General features: G+C 36.8%; 1 protein-coding gene across 2 annotated transcripts in view; it reads right to left on the reverse strand.

Annotated features, from left to right (window-relative positions):
• The window catches only part of PDGFD (platelet derived growth factor D), a 231,221-nt gene that overhangs the window by 19,318 nt on the left and 186,615 nt on the right, over positions 1–25,288 (reverse strand). For both annotated transcript variants that reach the window (XM_079102003.1, XM_079102002.1), the window contains exons 4-5: positions 15,518–15,580; positions 10,702–10,900 (exon numbers count right to left, since the gene is read on the reverse strand). In XM_079102003.1, the coding sequence (XP_078958129.1) occupies positions 10,702–10,900; positions 15,518–15,580 (262 nt within the window). The remainder of the gene's footprint in view (positions 1–10,701; positions 10,901–15,517; positions 15,581–25,288) is intronic.

A 25,288-nucleotide genomic window follows, 5' to 3' on the forward strand; every position in this document is an offset into this window, starting at 1 on the left:
ACGCACACACACAAGCACAAATGATCAGCATGTATTTAGGGAATAGAGTGGGAAGATGGTGCAAGCACAACCCTAACGGAAGGATTAAATCTGTCCTTGGAGTCTCAATCGCAGGGCTCTTCAGGTGGAAAACCTAATTTGTCTTTTGATCCTATCTGCCCTTCAAAAATAACTACAAAAACAATACAAAAACCTGCAACAGTCTGTATCTAGGCTCAAATTTCTTGGTACCTTTTTGTATGCAAAAAAAAAAAATGTGCTGAGGAAAGAAAACAAAATACTCGGCAATTTAAAATAATTGCCTTTGTCTTAAAGAAACACAAATCACTTCTTACTCCTAAATAAATCCTGACTCTAAGTCATTACTTAAATATAATTACTTAAATATAATTTTAATTATATCAATGACACATTAGAGTAACAATCATTCTAACATAGGTACCTGGCAATGAAGTTTCTGCCAGTAAGCATGAGGAGAGAAAAGGGTTTAGTTTTATTTTAACTCCAAAGTCAACCACAATGTTTAAGGAAATGGTCTTCTGGTGTGGGCATGGTGCATGTCTGTGCACCGGGTCCTAGACCGCAGTACTGCATGGTGGGAAGTGCCTGAGCTCTGCAGTAGAGCGACAACTTTATCACAGCTATGCCTCCTTTTAGTGGGAAAGTTATTTATGGACTCAGACCTCTACTTCCTCATCAATAATAGGTAAATATTTGAAGGACTGAATGAAGTGTGCCTGGCATTCATTTAATATCAGCTTTTATCATTCATCTTGATTCATTTGATTCCCTCCACCCTCATCCAAAATCAGTGGCTGAAATTTTTTAAAAAATATTTTTCCTCCTTTCTCTCATTTGGTCATTACTTTATGCAAATGATTATCAGACTGTGGTTGATGGGACTATGATGAATTAAGAATGTCATTCTAAACTTTCAAATCTAAGTTATAAATATTTGCTTGCATTGAATGTGTTGTTGTGTCACATAAATTGTATTTTAAGTGGTGCGCTCAAAGTCCGTCCAACTGTTCATGGTTTGCCATCCAAATCCTCTGTCTTCTCCCACGGATGCAGGTGGAAGGAAGCCCTTTGGTCTGCTCAGGTTCTGCCATCACTTCCCTGTGCAGGGCCAGATCACCACAGGAGGGAGACCATAAATGCTAGGCAGGCGTCATCATGTTTACCCTGGATCTAGCCCCAGCAAGTACCTTAGTCTTAACCTAAAGAACTTGAGGAGCAGCAAGGAGGGGTCTTTGGGGCCAGAGGTCAAAAGCCCAGGATGTTGTCTGTAGACTGCATCTGAGAAATTGAAGGAAAAGAAGGAACAGGGTGGGCTGAGTCCATGAGCCCCAGATAGTCAGCAAATTTCACTGAGAATAAGAAAGAGACCAACCATATGGCCAGATGACCCCTTGAATAGGAAATTAAATGGCAGCTGGATTGATGTCCTGCCCCAAGTGCTTTCTCTGATGTGCAACTGTGCTTCGATTCTCAAGGGCATGGATTTATCTTCAACTGTTATATGCTGAGCCCAGGACACTGCGGGGACTGAATAAATGCTAAATAATCACTGTGCATAATTTATTGCTGTTTTTTTTTTCTTTCTTTGTAAAGACATGTCATAAGTTTAGCTATAATCAATCCAGATTTAAATTGAATGAACTCTGTCTTGGGAAAGGAACCATTTTATTGCTGCTAAAGCCCTGGAAATAACTGCAAGCAAAGCAGGAAGGATTACATAAATGGATTAAGAAGTGCAGCAATCATCCATTACAAGTGTCACCTTGAGATAAATACTGTTGCTGGCCTGTGCATTACTGGGCTTGTGGACAGGGCTGGTGCAGAGGGCCAAATCTGCTGGCTGTGATAATGAAAATGTATTTGTTTAACATGGAGGAGTAAAGAGGTGCAATTAGCAGGAAGGGATCATGATGCATGTGAAGGCAGAGAAGGACAGGAGGGAAGAACCAGAACTGAGTTTTTTATATTTAGTTCAGCTCCCTGCTGGGCGCCTTACACATTAATCTACATTTAATGTGATCCCCACCCTTTTGAGGTGGGTGCTATTTAGCCAAGTGAATAATAAATGATAAAATTGGAATTAAATTCTTTTTTCTCCATATGCTCTTCCACACCAAGCACAGAAAGTGGGGTCATAGGTAACCCATTGCTTGAAGGAAGAAGACCAGCATCACTAAGCAGCATCTGGTTTTACTGTAGGATGTTGAACTGGAGATGGGGCCAGTGAGTAATTACATCCTTATCTCCAAGAGATCCAACCCAAATTACAGCATGCCTTTCCTAGCTAAACCCCAAGGTGCCCTCACCAATCAGAATAAAGCACATGTGCTTTATTCCCCTAAAAAATCAAATTTCTCACACAGTAGAACGTGTTGCCCAGGTCTGATTACTTGTGTTTCTTACCCGCATGAAGAAATTTACAGTGCTGTCAGTTTTATGCATCAATTCACTGATGTGACTAAGGACTGTGGCCACATGTGACTGCTACAGAATTCAGATGCCCTACTTCTTAGGGGATTGAAACCACCTAGGAACTCAATTTAGAACTAGAACTAAAAGGTGCTTCTGACTGGATGCAAAGAACTTCAAAGCATGATTGCAGGCATTCTGCAGGGGATATTGAGTTTCCAGTCAAAGAAGACTGATTAGGCAGCTCCGCACAGCAGGGAGCCAGGGGAGGCTGAGCAGCAATTAAGGCTTCTGGTGCTCCTGTCTGAAGGAGGACTCTGGTGTGAGCCTTCCTGGAGGGAGGCAAGACATGCGGTACAAATCCAGGAAGAAGGATTGTTCTTTCCATTCCTGCTTCAATCTGTGTGGTTGAACATTACAGAGCAGTGAAGATATTCCGAATTTAATTCAAAGTCCCATTAATTTCACCTAATTTTCCTTATTTCACCCAGGTGTAAAGAATGTTATAATACCCCTTATGTTGTCCTTTTGAATTTGAGTCTTGATTTTTCATGGATCTTCAGAATAAGATTTTTGGGGGCTTTATATCAGCAATCTTCTGGAAAGCCTAAGAAGGTTCCATTGTGCCCAGAGGCTTCCTCTGGACATGCTCTTGTAGGATGCACACTGCACAGAGCACTGGGGAGCACCCTTCCTTCTGCAGTCATGGCCTCAAGATGCTTCTCAATCACTGGGGTTCTTTAGACTATGGTAAGAATTCTAGGCTGCAGGCACTGGGTGGAGACGTGAATGCACACCCTTGTTGGGTTTCTAATAGATTAGGGTTTAGGAGTGGGAGGAGGGTGAGTCAGCCTGGTGCTTTTGATCCTGGCCATTAGATAATTAGTACAGGAACCCTGAAAAGTTCTTCACATATGAATGAGTGAAATCCACAGAAATGCTATGAACTACATACCATCACTACTCCTACAGCTGAGAAAATTAAACCTTTGGAAAGTTAAGAAAAAAGTTTGTGCACCCCTTCTCTTGGAACTGTAAGGTTCTCAAGCGGACTTTACCACCTTCTTCAAGGTTCATAAATTCTCTAGGAGGAGTCTGTTCATCTTTATGGATTTTACAATCTCACTGCAATTTTCGGATTCCCTTATCTATAAATTAGACATAATTGTGAAAATTGTTTTCACAGAGCAAATAAGTCTGGAAATAACAGTTAGTTTACACTTTTTGATGAAGGAATGTCAGGATATTTTAAACTTAAAATCATAAAATACAATAAATTTCATAAATATTTCATAAATAATCTTCAACATTACTATTCCCATTTTATAGGTATAAAAACTGAGATGCAGAGGAGTTAAGTAACTCATCTAAAATCAATGGCCATATAGTAGACATTCAACAAATATGTAATGAAAACGAGTGGATGACTAAATGAATATCTGAAGACACTGAATTAAGCATGAAGGCAGTTGACACAATCTTAAGGAGATTCAGGGAACCCTAGGAACTCATGACCTGGGGGGATGTATGCAATATGTCTATGAGATAAAAAATGGGAAAACAAGTTAGGAGATGATCAAGAGTCAAGGAAGTGAGCGGATCTCTCTTTCTCTCCTTGAAGAGCATCTGGGCTTTAGATACCCCAGAGTTCCCTACAGTCTGGGCTTTGCAGCCAATGGAGCCAGGTTCATGCCATGGCTCTCTATTCTCAAGATGCTACAGAACCTTTCTGAATTTATTTCTTTGACCACATAAAATGAGAATAATAGTACTGTCAAGAAACTATTAAGACTGAATAAATTTAGAATGTGGGAAGCATAGGTCCAAATCCTAGCTCTCTGGAGCCATGCCCCATGTTGTTGTTTCAGTGAGTAAAACAGGTAAAATCAGCTTAAGAAGAGAATCACCATTTTGTAGTTGGTGATGATTAAGGGAAGGAAGGTCATGGCCACCTTGATTTATATCCCAAGGTGATGATCATGTGTGTTCATGTAAATTTCATGGGACTTAACACTGTTCTTTGCATGTAAAGACACTTGAGTCAGATCTCTCAGCCCCAGCAGTTCTTGCATGTGTGAGCTCTTTAGGACCAGGGCAATGTCCTTCACTCCAGTGGGTCACAGAGCAAAAGGGTTTTATACTGGTTTCTCAATGCTTCACAGAAAAACTGGGCACAAAAAAACATGAGGCACACACATTCAATTTTAATAAGAACTGCTGTTCTCCTAGATACTTAAAGTGACCTATGGCTTCCCACTGCCAAATGAATTTTTCCCATCAATCTACATGTTGACATAGATATGTCTGTATGGAAAGGAGAACTCTGAAGAAATAGCGGGTTAAGATAGCCACAAAGATGGACAACCTCATCTAGGGGAGAAAAGAGAGGAGGCAATGAAGACAGGAGGAGGGAAGTGTCCTTGCGTCTTTGGTGAGATTTTCTTCAAACATTTTAAGTGTGCCCTCCTAGATACATGCAACACCATAAAAACAAGATGGTTTTATTAATGTTTTCTGAACACTGAGTGAGTGGGGAATCAAGATACTTAAAAATCATATGGGTCATAAATAGTGGCTAAAGTCTAAGGGGGAAAAATGATATCAGAAAGTTTCTGGGTAAATAATATCCCAGAAAAGTTTAGTACTTGGCAATTATTCTGTAAACTTTAAATGAGTGTACTGATTATGCAGATACTTAAAAATGACAATATTTGGATACGATGTATGAGGCTCTCCAGATTACTGATGATTATCTTAGAGCCTTACAGGGAAGAGAGCAGAGGAGTTCAGAGAAATATCCTGGTTCTCTCACAGAGCTTTGTAAGCAAAGTAAGTAATAATAGTAGCTGTCATTTATTAAGGTCCCACTAAGTGTTCAATATTCTGCTATTATCTACTCCTAACACAATTGTGTAAAGCGGTTATGATTATAGTCATTTTTAAAAATGGAGAAAACAAAGGATCAGGAGTCTGTAACTTCTACTAATACTTCTAATCTGTAACTTCTACAAAGATACTATTTTAGGATTGGAGTTAGAATTTTATCACAAGTTTTCTTGACTTTCAAGTCCATGGTCTTTGTACCACAGCATTCATCTTTCTTTTGCTCTATTTATGTTAACTTTATGTAAACAACTTTAATATTCCTAAAACCTGAATGCATAACACATGGTTCAGGAAACCCCATGAAGCTAACCCTCTTTCAACAATAAAAATTAGAAATCTAAATCCATTGTGATTTGGTAGTACCTCTGTTTCCTAGTACCTCTGCTTTTTTAATTTAAAGAGAGACAGCTACAGAGAGCTGACATCTCAAGACTGCCTTAGCCAGTTCATAACTGGTGTCAGTTAAGAGCTTTTTGAAAATTCTCACCCATGTATCAAATAAATAGAGAAAATTAAAACACTCAATTTCTAAAATATATATATGCCTAAATATATTCTGAAATTATTTTATATATTCTAAATAATTTTCAAAAAAGCAAAACTTGTATTCATGTGGTTATCATGCACTGGGGCAAGACAAAGAAACAACAGTACATATTTTTCTGTCTTTCTTTTTAAGTATCCTGACATGAAAGAATTCAGAAGCAATTTAAACATCTTGAAATGCAACATATTTATGTCATTTATTGCTCAGCTTCTTATGTCAGTTGTTGTTATTTACCTATAAATAATTTGCAAATAAGAGTTGAGTGTTTTAGATCTTAAACCAAACTGTCATATGCATAATGACTGAATTGGTATTAGACCCTCAGAAATGGATTAGTAACTGGAAACATCTAACCATTTAGAGTGTAAAATTCAAACATTTCAAACTTCATTCTTTGTTATAAATTGAATATCTAGATATCTACTGTACTTGATATTAAAATACTGACCTTTTTTTAAAAGGGGTGCATTGACTTTGACATGTATATTGAAAAAGTATAATTATTTGAGGAAGAATATATTTTTACTATTAACAATTCTGCTCATATTTTGATCACTACATTTTAAACTAGCTTCCCCTACCTCTTGCCATTGTGTGTTGGATTTTCAATGGCAAAGATGCAAGTTCTGGAATAAGCAAAGGAATAGGTTTCATATTGTTAATCTCCATAAATCACCTCCAGTTGCTGTCTACTCTGGTAGAGCTTGGGGCTGGTCATTTCTTAATTTAAAAGTATTGAAAGTTTTGCAATGTGTTTGATGAAATATATATCGCTCCTAAGTTCATAGGTATAGCTTTTAAATGAATCAGAGTTTAGCTTCAGTTAAAACTACAGGGCTCATGCCATGGCTTAGGTGGTAATTATGCAGCTTCTAGAAAGAACATCCATATAATTTTACCTAATTTTGTGCAAATTTGCTATACTCATTAGCATATCTATTAGAAAAAGTAAATGAAACTTGAACTTCAAAAAGGATTTTTTTTTTTTTAACTTTTGGGCATCTTTGATGTTGAAAGCAGTAGGTTGAAATTATTGGCAAAAATTGGGTTTTGCAACTCAGTTATCTAGAGATTGCAATTACATATGTTACCCTTCCCTCCATTACCCCCTAGGAAACTGAAAGTTGGATATATTAACTTGCTATATTATCTTCAGTCTAGAAGCTTTTACAGACAAGTAAAAGCTTATCTGTCACTAGTGAATTTTATAAAGTAGACCTTATGCATCAATTTTCTTGCTTAATACTGTTATCTGTCTCCTCCTTCTTCTCCCCAAACTTTTACTCTCCTCTTGCTTCTCATTTTCAACTCTCAAAGAGAACTAAAAACTCACTATCATCAATGTTCCCTTCTACCAAAGGAAAAACCAGAAGCAAAACACAAAATTTATTTTGAAATATTAACTATTTCTGGTTCATTGTGCAAGTTCTTCACCGAATGTGTTCTTATTTCATGGTTTATAAATCTCTGTTTTATATATTCACATTCGAGTGTCTTAGAATTCTGTTTTTTAGTATCCTGAAAAAATGCCAGTTCTGATATGCCTGGGCAAATCAAAAGAAAAAATGCTCAACAGATTAATAAATGTCGAGCGTGTTTCTGCATGACATCATTAAGTCACGATATTGACAGTAGGGAAGGTTTGGATATCCTATGCAGTTCGGGTAGCTGACATCTATCAGTTCCTATTATCTATAGCTATTTTTCTGTTTCCTCTTTATTCAGTGTTCCCTTCTTCAAACATTAGGATATAAGCCATAAGTTTGGATTTTTAAGTTCTAAAAGCAGGAAAGACCAGCTGAAATATTAAACCTGGCTTCCTTTGCTTTTGTGATACACACAGGTGGTTCATCATCACAGGAATGATAAACAAATCAGCACATTTATACAAATGCAGAAACTTGGCAGGGTTAAATTAAATGGTACAAATCTGCCTTCAGGGCATTTTAAACAAATGATTAAGAAGTGGAACCTAAGCCAACAGGGGGAGAGATGATATTTACTCTATCACAAACATCAAGTAGAATGTCACCTTGAATGTTCTTACAAGGTTATTTCAGTAACCAAAGGCATTCTTAATAAAACTACACTCCCTGGCCTATGGGGTGGGTTTCTGCAAACTTTAGAAATATACTGGGTTGATGGTATAGTTCAGTGATGGAACACTGGCCTAGCATGAACAAGGTCCTGGGTTTCATCCCCAGTACCACACACACACATTGTGTGTGTGTGTGTGTGTGTGTGTGTTTGTGCGTGTGTATACATACAATGCTGGATTTTTAATATATATAACTTCAATTCCATCCACAAACATTAATTCAACATCCAAAATGTACCTGAACTGGGCCAAGTGCTAGATACAGGATAAACAATTTCTAAAAAACGGTGACTCTTAATACTGGATGCCTCAAAGGATTCATAAATAGAATGAATATCCCTGCCCCAACTCTCAGAGACTCTGAGTCTTTGTGCCTGGGGTGAGCACACATCTGTAGCTCTTTAGTGTTCCTTATGTGATTTAAGTATTCAATCAGGGTTAAGAGCCATAGGAGTCCTGGGATCACATATTCCCTTAGAGAAATTGCAAAGGTAGAATAGCAATGCAGCAACAGGACACAGAGGGTGGTGGTACCCTAAGAGCTCCTCACTGCCTGGGCAGGGGAGGGAAGCATCAGAAAGTCAGAAGGAAAGATAAGGAAGGTTTCATCAAGGAAGTGATACAAGGTATTTATGAGTTCTAAGTTGGTTTAGCTAGCAAATATTTTGGAACCAGTGTCACAAAGCAGGTGCTCTAGAGAATTATAACTAATCCCTAGAAGCAAGTGCTATTGTATATGCTGCCAGTGAGGAAATAGACTTAGGAAAGATGGCTGACTTGCCTATAAGGGTGAGGATTTGAATGGGCCTTCTGCCTCCACATCAACAACATAATTCCTGGGGAGAAAAGTGTATTTAAGTGATTTTTAAATTTTAATATTTCAAAAAGGTTGCCCCTTGAATAGAATCAGTGGAAGATGCTTGAAGAGCTGGATCTCATTGTTTGTACAATAACATTTTTTTTTCTTTTGTATCTGGGATTGAACCCAGGGGTACTTAACCACTAAACCAACTCCTCAGCCCTTTTTTAAAAAACTTTTTGCAGTTTTATATGGACAGAGTACCTTTTTGTTACTTCTTTATTTTTATGCAGTGCTAACAATCAAATCCAATGCCTAACACGTGCTAGGCAAATGCTCTGCTATTGAGCTACAGCCTCAGACCCCCTCAGCCCTATTTAGTATTTTATTTAGAAATAGGCTCTTCGTGGATTGCTTGAGTTGCTGAGGCTGACTCTGAACTCAAGATCCTCCTGCCTCAGCCTCCCAAGCTGCTGGGATTACACATGTGCGCCACTGCACCTGGTTGTCCAATAACATTTTTAATATTTTTCCTGTGGTTTTCAAAACATTAGAATATTTTACTTTCCCTCAAGTTGACCTAGTAGAGGCCCCAATATAATCACACCTTACAGAAAAGCAAATTTTACTTTGAATTGAATCCAATCTGAGCCCTGAGGAGGTTCACTTCGAGGGTCACAGTGATCTGCATACAGCATATCTCTGTAACATCAGAGCCCCTGTGACTCTTTTGTCCCCTTGAACTGTAGATTTTAAGTATATAGAATTTATGACCCAAGTCATGAGCAGAAAGCCCTGGCAGGAGTTTACTAGTCATTTTGGCTCAAATGTTCTTATTGGTTGTGCTAAAGCAGCCCAGGTTCAGTTCTTAAAAGGACCCTTGATATTACAAAGTGTGGGAAATATGCCATATTTTAGCTAAATATCTTCACATCTAGTGATGTGAGCCAGCCTTGTGAGACTCGTTAGTTTCAATTTTAATAACAAATCTTATCAAATAAAGCAAGGGTATAACAGACTACAAATTAGAGTTTTATTCAGTCAGAGGTCATTCATGTCATTTATATATTAATTTGAGTAATATATTCAAATAAACATTCTCCTCCTAAGATTATATCACTTGAACATTTATTTTTAGTTTTAGTATTATTGTTTTAACTCATGATGTTTTCTCTGCCTGAATGTTCCTCTCTCCTTTCCCCTCATTCTATTTTCCTACGACTTCCAATTGAATATGTGCGCACTCACATACCACCAAACTATCCCAGACCTTCTTTTCCTCTCACTTGGGACATTTACCTTTTTCGAATGTGAACTACTTTGGTACTAAATACATAGTAGACTCTGATTAAAAAGGAAAAGAAAAAAGAAAACAAACCTTTTGACATGGACCCAACATGTATAAAGTTAAAATCTTCCAACTGAGTTTTGGCCATGGTTTTAAGAGGAGACTGTCCTACCAATGCTGACAGATCTGGATGATACCAACTCCATCTCTATTAGAAGAGCACTAGATTACTGCATAAGCACAGCCATTGTAGGCAAGAGACCACAATGCTCACTCCCCTCTCCACACCCGGTTAACTAGCCATGCAACTTTGACAAGTCATTTATTTCCCTTAACTCTGGGGAAGTGCCTCAATTATAAATTTAAGGCTAGTAATGCCTTATTTATCAAGAACCAAGAAGCTGGTCTGAATGTTTTTTATAAGGATTCCAAACTATGACAGATCTTTGAATCAAACCATTTTTAGTTATATACAAACACAATTTGAGCATAACACAGAACTTCATTTGAAAATGCTGTGAAACATATATGTGATAAAGGATTGGCTCCAATCATTTGTTTAAAATAAGTTAAATATAGCACATCACTAATTTTTACTTATTATTAACACTTCTATTCCACTCAGGAAGAATCTCTAAGCCTTTGTTTCTTACCTTTTGATTTCCGTTCATGGTATGACCTGCCACGATAATGAGGGGTGTCCAAATACAAATTCTCAAGATCTTCTTGCCATGACTCTGGATTAAAGTGCTTGAGCAGATCTTCCACAGTATCAAATTCTGCAACTTTTTTGTCCAAAGCCTCCACAGTGAGAGCAGAATCCGTTACTGATGAAGAGCGATAGGATACCCCCTAAGAGTGACACACAGCTCAGTGTATCAGAAAAAGTCCAATGCTGTGAAATTCAACATTTATACAGCTACATGGATGGAACATAAGCAGGCTCATGATTATAATACATCATTTGTATAAATAACATGCAAAAGCAATCTGGCATCATCTTGCCATACTCTTAAATAAGAGCAATTGGTAAAAGACATGCAATTTTTGGAAATCAGAGCTAAGCTGATCATAGAACTTCCAGTTCATTTGAACTGTAATCACTTACAAAGATATAGGCTATAAAGAAATATAAAAATTAAGTCCTCAAACTTCTTGGTTCAAGGTCCCAAGTCATCCATATATCAGCTAATGATGGTGAGAATTATAATTCTGAACTCCTTCCAAGCAAGTTTTCATAATTAATTCCATTCTCCCACACTTAGCTTCCATGCCCCAGGTCACCTGGCCTTACAGATGTTATAGTATGAGTGTTGTTCCACTCAACTCTAGGGACACTTTGATAAAATTTCTAACTTTAACCAACTTATTTACTGTCAACAAGGATAATTAGTCGTAAAACTCTCCTGACTGACAAGTGCAAAATTCACTTGGGAAGCTTATTAAAAGGAAAAAAAAAGTGCTGTAGCTTGCTAGTGATCCCAGTTGTCATTAAAAAATTTCTGAATATTCTTTAAATGAGGAATATAGCATCATTGGAAGACCGAAAAGGATTATGTATTTTGCCATGGAAATAAAACATCCCCACATAAGGTTTCCGAGCACTTACTTCACTAACCCTTGTATAATCTAGAGGTAAATGAGCCATGATTCAAACATCTCTGTAAAAATTCATGACCCATTAACAAGGAAATAGAGAGCACATAGCCTCAAATGATTTCTAAATGTCTTTAAAGAAACTACCAAACAAATAAGATCCCCCAAGGGCAAATATCTCCTATCACTAAGGGAGAATGGAAATTAATGAAAACTTGCTTTCCTGAAACTTAACTGTGGTGTCCTATCAAGAAATAATATGCACCATAGAGTCTCGGAGAGCAAAGCTCTCAAATTATATTCTCACTCTCAGGCCACGTTTCCTTTCTTTAACTATTCAAGGTCCAAAGGTTGGTAAGTAGTTTGATGAACCTGAAAGCATTAATACCATTAGGGTAACTCAAGAGCAGCTTTTAAAGATGCCCTGTAGGTGAAAGGAAGTGGGGGTCAGGATTTGGGATGTATGGTGGGAGGCATGAGATGGATGGGTGACTATGTTGGCCAGATTGGGGTAGTTTTGGTGGTGGTGGTTGTTTTTTACCTAGAGAAAGCATACATCTAATTTTCAGTAAGCCCCGAAGCAATAGCTAGATGTTCTAAACCCAGACCAAAATTTTCCCATCACACTACTTTCATCACCTGCACATGAGTTTACTCTGTATTTTCAGGTGTGTCCAGGTAATCATTTATCTTTGTCATAAGTTACTGAAGAGTCTAGGGATATGTTAATAGTTCAACCCATGATAAAGATACCCTCTATAGTCATCTTGTTGGGATGACTCTCATCTGGGAGCAACCATATTTGTTCCTTCTGTTCTTGATAGGTAGATTCTTTAATCTAGCCCTGAGGGGCAGTATGAGCTGAGACTTGATGGAAGCTCCTCATTTCTGTCTCTCACATCTCTCTTGATACTACATGCTAGGGGTAGATAACACTTATAATGCCAAGTCCCCATCAACTCATGTTGTTCTAGATAACCTAGTCTATCTGGTTCATACTGACCAGATGATCTATAATTAGCATTGAATCACAAAAGTGTGGGTATAAGATCCAAAAACTCAGAATGAGCAGACCAAAGTTAGGAGCATGGCAACATACAAAAGCTTCAGAATTAAAATGCCTCCCTCTCTTTTGAAATAAAAGTAAGGAGATAAATCAAGCCATTTCCACATAAGTCAAGGCTTCTTGTGACTGCTTTGGGGAAAACAGCCGCAAGGAGTATTCTGGGATGGCACTTAACAGTGCCTGGAGTATAGCGTGCACCTAGATATTGAAGCAAAAGTCTGAAGGCACTCTCAGGCCCTGAGCAGGGGGAGGGAAATCTAATCTCTTCTAATATTAGCCTGAAGAGCAAATCCAAACCATAGGTAAAAAGCAAACTTGTCCTTATAGATGAGAGGTTTTCAAGTTTTGACTCGGGGTAGTTAATAGACACAGTGATGATAGGTAAGAAAATATTTATGAATGATTTGGTAAGCTAATAAACCCACAAGAACATTTGCTTTTGAAGTAAATATTTAAAAACTATTTTTGAGATAAAGAGTCAATTGGGTGTGCCTCCTTCAGCTGCACTGTAAATTTAATCTCATTCGGCTTCTGTTATATATTAATAAAATCCTTTCTTTCAAATTATAATTATTTGTGCAGAACACTCTAAACTTCTTTAAACAAAAACAAGGTTGGCTTATGAAGAACTTAATGATAGGTCCAATAACCCTTGATCCTACTCCAGAAGGTTCTTGAAAAGTAAGTTGTTAAGAAAACCAAGAAAGCTAGGTTGTCCTGGTTCTTCCAAGAGGGTCAAGTAACACCCTGAGTTAGAGCTCAAGCCAGAAGTTTCCACTAGATAAGGGTTCAGGGATAAACTTTCTCAGATACTCTAAGGGGTAATCCCTCCTTCTGATTACCTGTGCTACAGTTTAAACCTTGAATCTTCTTGTTATGGTTTAGATATTAGATGTTCCCCAAAAACTCACATGTGAGACAATGCAAAAAAGTTTGGAGGTCAAATGATTGGGTTATGAGAACCTTAACCTAATCAGTGCATTAATCTGCTAATAAGGATTAAATGAGAGGTAACTGTAGACAAGTTGGGTGTGGCTGGAGAAGGTAGGTTGCTGGAGCATGTTCTTAGGGTTCATATTTTATCAACACTCTGCTTCCTGCTGGCCATGTTCTCAGACACCTTCCTCCACCACACTCTTTCACCTGATTTTTTTTCTCACCTCATGTCCCAAGTAATGGAGTCAGTTGTCTGTGGACTGAGACCTCTGAAACCATGAACCCCCAAATAAACTTTTCCTCCTCTAAAATTGTTCTTTTCAGGTCTTTCAGTCAGCAATGAGAAAGCTGAATAGTACAGTTCCCCCATGTGTTAATGGCTTGCTCCCAAGGGTGGTGCTGTTGGGAGGTGGTGGAGGCTTTAGGAATTAAGGTCCTTTAGATCATTGGGGATTAGCTCCTGAAGGGGACTGTGGGAGTCCAGCCCCTCCTCTGCCCTCTTTTGCTCACTGGCTGTGAGGTGAGTGGTTTTACCCCTGCCATGAGCTTCACCATGATACACTGCCTTGCTCAAGGCTCAAAGTAGTGGAGCCAAATGATCAAAGACTGGAACCTCCAAAACTGTCTGCTAGGTATTTTATTACAGCAATGAGAAACTGCCTATCGCAACCTGGATTATCCTTAATTAGTTAAGGCTCCTTTAAAGTGTAATTCTGCATGTGGAGCAAGAATAATTGGACAACCCTGAGCTATTATATTTAAAATGCTTGAAAAGTCCAAGGATCCCTTGATACTCTGTCTTGGTTGCAAAAGTTGCTGCTGGCATCTACCTTGAGTTGATGCCGACCGCCCAGCCCTTCTGCTTAGCCTTATTCTAGTCTGATTTTCACCCACCTGACAATATCACATACTCTGAGCTAGGGTCAGATCATGCATTCTGGAATGTTCAAAGTAAACAAATAAAACATTCAGAGCACCATAAGAGACCTCACTGATCTCTTGACCAGGTGATATTCTAGTTCAGCAGCTACATCGGGTGAACTGGAGTCACAGAATCCAATGCTGAGGAAATCCTGCTAAATGAGTCAATTTAAGAAAATCATCCAGAGTCAAAACACAGTATATCAGTGTTGAAAAAATAAATTCAAGTCTGTCTTGGCCACATGGACCCACTTTAGAACAAGGGACATCCTCTCTCCATGTTCCTGACCTTTATATGAGCTACTGCATTTATCGCATTGTGCTTTATTGCTACATAGGTAGTACATGTAAGATTGGTGAAAACAAGTTCTGTTTTTTTTTTTTTTTCTGTGCAGAGTAAATAAGGATACAGAAGACTGAGAAATGACTAAATCTGGAGGGAAAAAAGGAGTATGAACCATTTAACAGCCTCAGAATGAGTTATGTTATATATCCAAGCCAAGTAGAATACAGTATGTGCCTGATTTGCACTGTTGTCTTGCTGTGAACACTGGGAATTTTCAAGCCTGAAAAGATCCTTGAAATGCAAAGGTTAACAACTTTCCCTAGAATATTCAGAAAGCTATTTACTTGAACTAGGGTCACAAATCATTTTGGTGTATTTGAACAAACCTTTTGTTGGAATGCTCTTCTTTGAAATGAACAGATATTTAAGTCATTGTCTATTCCAAGTTCCTACAATGGTATATTGGAAATTCCTGAGAGCCTTTCTGAAAGACAGACCCAAATGGGTGTCTGACAGAATCCATTCTAGCCTGATCAAAATGGAAGAACATATCCTGGCTGAGATCTGGTGTTTGGCCAAACAACAGGTCCTTAATGCAGTTGGAGTCTTTCTGGGCTTGACTTTAGCTACTGTATCACTGGCAATGGATTAATAAATTACTTACCGAGTTTGAACTTGTGACTGACTCCCAGTTGGTCTCTGAGGCTTCTGCAGGTTGGAAATCTTTCTACAAGGCAAAGAAACAGTTAAGTGCATCACTTAATCCTCTAATTCATTATGTGCATGGTTTCAACATCTCAGCATTCTGAATCTTCTTCCAAATAAGTGACAGCAGAAAAAGAGCTACATTCTTACTGAATGGGTCACAATTTTTCTTAAGCATCTGTTCACAAGAACCCTCCTCATTCAAGACATGAACAATTGCAACACCATTCTCTTGTAAGTATTGGTGAAAAAGAAAATAAGGCAAATAGAAGTACATATTTTAACTTTACCATCTATTGGTACGTGACCTCAGATGACTTCCTTAATCTCTCTAATCTTCCCTTTCCTCCTCTATAACAGGTTAGTATGAAATGCTTAAACTTCAGGGCTGTTTTGAGAACTGAATGTATTAATTATGCAATTATAGCTGGTACCTAATAAAGTACACTTTATTATTGATATTTGCTTGGTTTAAGGTAGGTTCTGCATCATGTTTAATCCTGCCTACTGAGATAATCCACAATATTGCTGATATTTTCAAAGATAAACTAGCTTCCAAAAGTTGTTCCTGACTCTTTCCAAAAGCTGTTCCTGACTCTATCAACCAAATTCAGGAAGAACGGAAGGGGTTAGAAAATGACTATGGGAGTGTCCAAATGCTACCCACTGAAGGAAAGACTGTAAAGAGCAGTCCTGAGAGGGTTGTCTCAGACAAGCCTGAATGAATCTGAGATAGCAATGGACCTCTAAGACAGAAATTTCTCCCCAAAGGCAAGCTTGTCTCCCATTTGCATGCTACTTTCATGTGAATTATTCTAGTACCTATAAATTTAAAAAACACATTAGAAAAGCTGATTCTACCAATTTTACATGTCACAGATGGCTTCTCCACCCTGCTGAAATAAATCACCTTAGTGAATTTCTCTCTCAGACCAGGGAGTTTGAAGAATTCAGAGATGATGCTGAGAAATATTCAGCTACTCAAGTCTGACAGCTTATTTATCGAAGTGTATTTACTGAATGAAAGCAAAGTACCAGGTCTAAATGTCATTAACATTTTGAAGAGTTGGAAGTGCATTTGTTAATTGCTCATGATGAGACTGGTTTATATATAAATGTCTATGTTGAAAAAAATTTTAGTTGTTTAGCAAGAAAGAACTGAGTCAAACACAGTTTGAGAAATGAACATGCATTGAAAACTGGCTAGATACTAGATGTCATTATAAATAATCTCAACCTTAGAGAAATAGGTATCTGCACTCTGAAAAAAAGAATATATATTAAAGGAACACTAAATTATCATAGTGGAAGAATATATATAAACAAACTAAGCTTGGCATTGATGAGTCTTCATAATCAGGTGAGAAAGGGAAGAAGAGAAGAGAGTTGATGGCTTTTCCATGTCTTGACAAGACTGTTGGGGTGAGGACATATGCCAGGTATATTAATTCATTTTCCACTATTATAACAAAATACCTGAGGTTAGGTATTAATACAGAAACAAAGTTTATTTAGTTCATAGCTCTGGATGCTGAAAATGCAAGATTGGATAGCCTTATCTATTAGACCTTTGGTGAAGGTCAAAAGGCATATGACATCATAATGGAAGCATGAGGTGGGGGGAGAGAAATCACATGGCAAAACAGAAAACAGAGAAACTGAGGTTCCAGGATGAATACATTATTCCCCTTATGACATAATGACCTCACAGTAGGCCCCACCTTTTAAAGGTCTTGCAACATCTCAATACCACCACCCTGAAGTCCCAAGTTTCCAACACATGAGTCATGGAGATCATATTCAAACCATGTTCAAGCCATAATACCAGTTAAAATAATGACATAGGCAATTCTTAAATCACATAAGCTTGATTTTCACTGGCTCATCTGGTATTTGTTAATTACCTCCCATGTATTTGTGTACTTTCTAAGCTAAAGTTGAACAACAAGGAAATAAGCAATGTCTGCCCTCAAGGAGTCAAAAATGTAAACATATAAACAGGTACAATAAATTCATGCTCTGATACCAGTCTAATCAGTGTAACACAGAAGGTAGACAGTTAATCTTCAAGGAGATAGGTTTGGAAAGATTTCACATAACAAAAGTGACTCTGAATGGAGTCTTGAAAGGTACATAGGTGACTACTCAAAAAAAAAAAAAAACATAGAAGACTCAAAGGGAGAGAATGTTAGACAAAGTGAGAAATATACACAGAAAAAGGAGCAAATTCCTGGGGACAGTTAATGATAGACACAGCGTGTTTCAGGTGTCTGTAGAGTATTTAGGAAGAAATCTTCAGGAGGATGTTTCCTTTATGAGAATGGACATAATGAGAGAGATCTGGATTAGAGATCTATAAATTATCAACAAAAAATGACAATTAAAGCAAGTAATGGATTATGTTGACCATGTGTGAAAATCAGAAGGATGAGTTTTTTTTTTTTTTTTTTTTTTTTTTTTAAATCTTGGATCTGGAAATAGATATAGGATTATTTAGTCCAATCTCATTTTAACAATAAGAAGTTGAGTTCTCAGATAAATGGCATGTTCTCATTATGTAGCCATCTTCTGGCAAAGCTAGGACGATCAGTAGAAACTCTGTGGTGATCTTTCACATCATTGCTGCTAGCTTTGGAAATGTTCTGGAGAAGAAATGACGCAACTGTATCTAGGAGAGGAGTCAACACAAGGGTAGAAAAGCTATGAAGCAGGAGTGGTGAATGTTCTGTAAGGACATTGTTTGAGATCTCAAAACTTACTCTGCTTCGTGACTCCAGTTTGTTTTCTCACATAACACACAGTAAAACTATTTTGTTAAACCTTTTTTTTAGTATAGAAGGTCTTTCATATTCAAGTTCCTAGACAAATATTACAAAACAACCTTTAGCTTCTTCACTGTCTGGGTTACAGGGTTTCAGTCAGAAACATTAATAGGAACAAATGATAAAGGACTTCATTAAATCTCAGATAAAATGTAACTTTATCTTCTCCTAGTAACATGAATATTAGACATTTAAAAGTAACCAACTTTCTTTTATGTTACTTTAAAAGTTTGCCATCATTTATAAGTGACATATTTAAAATGGGTTTATAAAAGGGAAATATGTCCCATAAAAATATGATATGAAACCTCCAAGATTTTAGCCTAAAAGAGGAATTTCAGCATAGAGAGGAAAGTAATGATTTTACTTTCTAAATACATCCTCAGTATGGTTATTTCTTATCTCTTCCATCATAATCTCCCAAGTCTATAATATCAGCAAGACTCCCAACAGCTGTTAGCTTTTGCCTTAAGTCCACACTCCTCATGAGAGCCAGAATTATCTTCTTTAATGCTAAATCAATCATATCTGTCTTCTGCTTAAAACCCTCCAGTAGCTTTCCATTGCACATGGTATCTGTCCTTGTATGATCTGACCACTGCTTGCTTCTATAGCCTCATTGTCTGTGTCCCACTCTGATCTGATGTCCTGCATTTCCCACTAATTCCACTATGCCTACACTGGCCTTCTTAGAGTCCTTTGGATAGTGCTCCAAGTGTCCACTCCCCTTAGGTTTCATCTACTGGATGTGCTTTTACCAAATGTTCCAAAAGCTGTCTCCTCATCATTTAATCGTCTGCTCAAATTTGTTCTCAAATCTTTAGACAATATCCTTGAGCATTCTACTTAAAATACCCTCACCCTTGATCACTCTATCTACTTAACCTGCTTAAGCAGATTTCATTTAAACTATGGCTATCCATACTTTAAATGGTCTTATGTTTCCTTGTTGATTATCTCTTTCCCTCATTGGAATGGCAGAGACCTTATTCATTTATTTTCTACTCTAATTCCTAGCTGAATTTTGGGTACACACTGCAATTCCTCTGATTTACAGTGGTCACTTAGAATGACCAGCAGTTCATAAGCAGAGATCATTCTACGTCATGCTATTTGTTATACACTTTGGGCATCATTCTGGTTGGATTGCTTGTTTTTTCAAGCTCCAGATGAATGGAAGAATAACTTTTTCCCCATGGGTGCTCTTAGCAAAGTACACCCTTCTATCGCTTTAAGAAATGCTAAAATAGAACAAACGGTGAGGGTGAGTGATCATTAAAAAATGTGTCCTTACAGCTCATCTTATAAAGAACACATTTCTGTTATTTGTTAAAGCAAACTCACATAAGTGCTTTAAAAGCCCTGACCTGTTCTCAGGAAATACTTATTTGCTAAGAATTTCGTACACATTTGGCTCTTGATGTCCTTATTCCCAGCTCCGGAACTGCAGTATCTTCCATCCTAAAATAAAGGAACTGATAACTTGATTACTTTGTCCCTGAGCCCATGTAGGAAATCTTAACACTTTGATGCTATGCATACCTTACTTCACCTCCCTAGATTGATGAGCAGACTGAAGCTCAGAGAGCCAAATGAACTGCCCAGCATCCCCAAACTAATTATTATCAGAGTCAGGACTAGACCATGTACACCTCGTAGTCCCATGCTCTTTCCAACTCAGCAAGCAATATTACATATCATTCTATAATTGCAGGTTTCTTAATCTTCATTGCCTTAATCTAATAAGAATTAATTCATATCATTAAGCATAATAATTTATTTTTAGTTTAAGTTCTCACATTAAAATGGCTCATAATAATATTTGGGAACTGAAACTCATTATTTGGCATGGTAAAATGAAACTCACTCCCCCTTTCTCTGCACTGTTCTATTTGGAGTGGTTTTGAAACCATAGATAGAAGTCTCAGATATCTGCTTTTTAAATAGCTTAGTATGCAGAGTTTGGTTTATAAGAAAAAAATTTATGGACTAGAAAGTTGGGGAGGTATATAAAAATAAAATCTTAAAATACCCCATGAAAATAGAGATAAATATTTATGTAAGAGTAGTTGAGAGGAAGAATTTCTAAGGAGGAATGTTAAAGTCAGAAAACACAAACAGTGATTCAATTTACATATACAAAAGGTTGTGTAAATCCAAAGGATATCAAAAACAAATTTAAAAGGATAATGACAAACTAACACATGCACTTAAAACACAGTTAACATTCTTAAATAAAATGAACTCTGATAAATCAAAAGTTCATAAGGGTATGTTCCATAGTGTACAATTTTACTAGAAAAATGTATAGATAACCAATTGAAATAGGACTGAAAGTGTATGTACAAAAAAATTGATATTGGCCCTAAATGATAGGTGATTTCTATTTTCTTATTTTTGTTTATATGTTCTAAAATTGCTATAATACACATTTAGTTTTAATAAGAAAATAGTTTATTATTAAAACAAGTAAAAAGAAACTGTGTCATCATTTACCCTAAAACTATATCTGTTATATTAATGTATTATCTGTTGAGTAGTATCACCCATGTATTCCCTACTGTAAAATGAAAGTCTTCATTTTAGAAATGCTTCTCAACAATTACAAGTGCAGTGTCCAAAAACTCCACTACAAAGGGGTCTAGAATGATCATATTTGGCTCCGTCTAATGCAACACAAACTTTTAATATCTTTAAAAACAGCTCTGAATATATGTAATTAACCATCAACTCAGGGTTAGAGAGGCATTTATTTGTCAGGCTCACAGAAAACAATTTCCCTATGGACTGAAATCAAATATAGCTGGGGATAAAATAACTGCAGGTAATTCATGTTTTCCATAACAACCCTTGCTATTGAAGACTACGATTCAAGAGGGAATTTCAATTTTCAGAGAGAATATTTTCAGATAACCCTTTCTTGCCATTGGTTACATTGGGTCCATCTCAGAAAAATCAGGTGGTGTATTACAAGCTAACAAACAAATACTCTATTCATTCCTTCACCAGTGCACGCCTACAAACATTCAGTCATTAAGTGTTTGCAATGCATATTCAAAGGAATCCCTCTGCTATTTCCTCATAGTGGAGCTGGGGACTCTTGTCTTTGGAGACAGCTGTTGCTGGGCCAATATTCCAAACATTTGGGATGATTAGTTGTACCACCTGTTCCTGGATCTCCCTGAGGATGGCTGTTCATTTTTATCCTAGGTGATTATGCTGCATGTGAGTACATGAGCCATAAACTATTCATTGCTAGAGAGATGTATTTCACATAACTTAAAGCAAAGAATATGCAGTTACTGGGAGGTTTTTAAAGCTCTCAAACAAAACAATCTTTAACTTACCAAGGACAACTTATTTTGGGAAAGTTTAAAAAGACATCTGTCAGAGCGTTTTCCCTTATATTGAAAATTTTTTCTCATTTGCATTTTATATGTATTTCTCCAAAACAAAATCAAGAAATCTCTTTCCAAATTGTAACTTTGCTTCTTTTTATTTATTTATTTATTTATTTATTTATTTTTTATTGTAAAAATAACTTAAAAAATAACTTTGCTTCTTGATTGAACTAATGCGTAGATGTATTTCTTTTGGAATTTGAATATACACATGGTGGGATCTGTCAGGTTTCATAGGACAATAATTAACAAACATTCTATCAACATCTATTCTTTCAGTGAATTCTTCGTCTGTTCATGACATCTGCTCTGTTCATGACCCACTATGGGAAATTAAAATAATGGCAAATTTGTAATTCTGCATTCTGAGACAGCTCCACAGGGGAGATATTTTAGAACAAAAGCTTTTGAACTTTAGTACTTGAATTTTTGGCACACAGTTCAAAAAGTATATGTGGAAAGAATCATACACCAATGCCCTAATGCCTATAGGGGTGGAATAAAGTAAATCAAACAAATTCTGTGATCCAACCAAACCTTTACAAGTACACTTTGTGCAGAATCATCATCAAACCAGCTCTTCTACAAATAGTATGGAAAAGGCCTTGGCAGGAGACCAGGTGTTGTTGGCAAGAATATTTAATACAAAGATATCAAGAATCCCAGAATCAATAACTAACAAGAATCAAAGATCATCTTTCAAAGTTAGAAACTCTGTCCATAAAATTTAATAAATTATAATTCTTAGAGTAATAAGAAACCTGGGACATGAGGCTTCTGTGATTGGAAAAATGTATTTAATTAAATAAATATGACTTTAATTATAAATATCTTTCAGAGATATGACATGCTTTGAGATTTCTACTGATTTAAGTGTTAATTTTACAACTTTTTCATTTATCACTAGTGACAATGAAGTACTGTATTTCAAGCTAGAACCACTATGATTCGACTAATCATTCACATAATCTTGATGCTATTGTCAAGATATTTTTTAAAACTTCATTTTTCTTCTTTTGTTATGAGACAAGGAATTTTTTTATATTTGCTAGTTTCTGATTTTTTTTTTTTCCAGACTGAACATAGTCTGGGGAGCTGTTCTCAATAATACTAAAAGATTAGAGCAAACCCTAGCTTAGTGGGTAAAAAAGAAAGTTTCTCCAGGGAGCTGAAAAGGGGTAATTAACCTGGAGGGGGCATGGGAACAATATTCAAAAGTTAAAGAAGGATCAAGGCATATTTTCAGAGAGATAGAGGGGTATCTATTTAAATAGAGATGGAACAAACAATCTACAAGTATTGTTTGTTCACCAAGACTTAAGGAAAACATGATGATCATGGACAGAAGAGAAAAATGGTCAAGAAAGTTGTTTAAAGCCAATTTTTGCCACATATAGTGAAGTCTTAGCAAGGGGCTTTGCAGAAACCTGTGGACTGCAAAATATGACTTTGTCAAAAGCTTCCATCATGTTTGGTGGAGATCAAATAAAAAGTGAACATTAATTTACATCTAAGAAGTACTACCAAAGGTCTCTTTACAATGTGTTACTTAGAAGCTAGGCATGGGTTTAAATTTTGTGAATGGTTGCTTAGTATTAAGAGAACTCTGTAATTATTTTGCAGTAATGTCTGTCATTTATGGGGCATAGATTTTGTTCTGGGTACTATATGAAACCCTTTCTGTATGTTATCTCAGCCATGATTCTTAAAACAGCTTTAGGAGAAAGGAAACAGAGAGACAAGTATGCTTAAGTCATTTGTCCACAAGGAAGCAAGCCTGGTTATTAAGAGGCCCTGCAGATATTCCAAAGTGAGGCTGACTTTCTGTATTCTTTTTTGTTTGCTGAACTATTCCCCTCTTCGTTTGTAAGGAATCCTTCTTAGGAGGCAAACAACTCCCTTTGATTTGTGCTAAGTACAGGTTTTCATAAATTTCTCAAATGCATTTCAAAGAGAACAATTGGTTCAGTTCAACATGAGCCTAAAAATTATTAAAGATTGTACTTTTGATATCATGAAGCTAATCGTCAAGACCATTTACACTACTAAGCTAAAATGGATGGCTAAGGAAATTAATCTGCTACCTTGGGGAAATTGCAAGTTTAAAATAAAAAGAAGAAATATTGGCCTGAATTATATGCATTTTCATTTCCTTGCACTTAGCACAATGTCTGGTACATAGTGAGTACTCTTTGTTTTATTTTTGTTATTTTAGTTGAGAAAGGAAATCTTGTTTCATGTTCAAAACTGAGCAAGATTCAGAATTCATGATTGTGTGCTGTAATTCATATTCTCAAGAACAGGTAAAATTTCTTTGTATTTGACTGGCATTATATAAACAGATTACCCTTGTCATGGCCAAAAGCTAGTTACATTGTTAAAACAAATATTACAGAGAATGGGAATTATAAACAGTATGGAGATTAAGGCCTTGTCAATAAAATCCTTTAGCTAAAATCATTATCTCCATAAACTCAAATTATTCCATTGCTCATTAAAACTTGTAAGATCTAACTTTAGAGAGAAAATATTGTTTGGAGTCCAAAAGACAAAACTACAGTCAACACAGCTTGCACTGAACCAGGAAGAAAAGGACTCATTAAACATTACACAGCAAGTGATAGGTTTACAAAATAATGGGGAAAATGTTGTAAGAGAATCAGGAGGGAGTCAGTCATAAAGCATTCAAGAAGCTGCTCATTCTTTTAAAAAAATATGAATGTTGCCTAGGGAGTTGAATCTGTTGTCTGACACAGTTTTCCTCTACAAATTCATGCTTATCCTTACACTTGACTAGTATGCATTCATCAGAGGTGCTACCTATCCTAACTGTCATTTGGCACTCTGGGTTACCCTGATGGTAAAATATTAAACAGCCAGGTTAATATTATGGAACTATGTAAATGAAGTAATGGTTAATTCAAAGTACATCTTTCTTGTTCTGATCCATGTCTTAGGGAATTTCCAAATTCATTTATGTGGCTAAACTAGAGAGACTATTAATATAAAGTTTGAAACAAATGTGTAGTACTCAGACTCTTACAAATAACTCTTCTGACAAAAGGTAATATTAGTATATTCTTGACCTTGCAGTTCCTCTTTCCACTTCTCCTTCAACTGGCCACTAATCAAAGCAGTTTGCATGTTTCAGATCTCAAAAGCAGGCCTGCCGCCTGGGCCCATTAGCTGAGCTTGTTGGAGCCAAGTGTCATGTACACAGGTCACAGGGCTCATTCTGATACGATCTGGTAAAGCTCGGCACAGAGGAAAACTCAATAATGTTACCAAACTCTGTAGTTAATGCTAGTGACAGAGACCTGGGAACAGATGTGTGACCTCATCCATAGGACTTCATCATCACTCCTCAGTGAAAGACTCCGTTCTCTACTGGTAGGGAGGATCTTTTATGAACAGGACAAATGATGTTTCACTGAATGAGCCTACTACTTGAATCCTGTCAGTTTGTGTTTATGGGTTTTATAATTTCTTTTTACTTTTGGTCATCAT

This window comes from Sciurus vulgaris (assembly GCF_902686455.1).
Source record: "Sciurus vulgaris genome assembly, chromosome: 11".
In the NCBI taxonomy this organism is placed as follows: domain Eukaryota; kingdom Metazoa; phylum Chordata; class Mammalia; order Rodentia; family Sciuridae; genus Sciurus; species Sciurus vulgaris.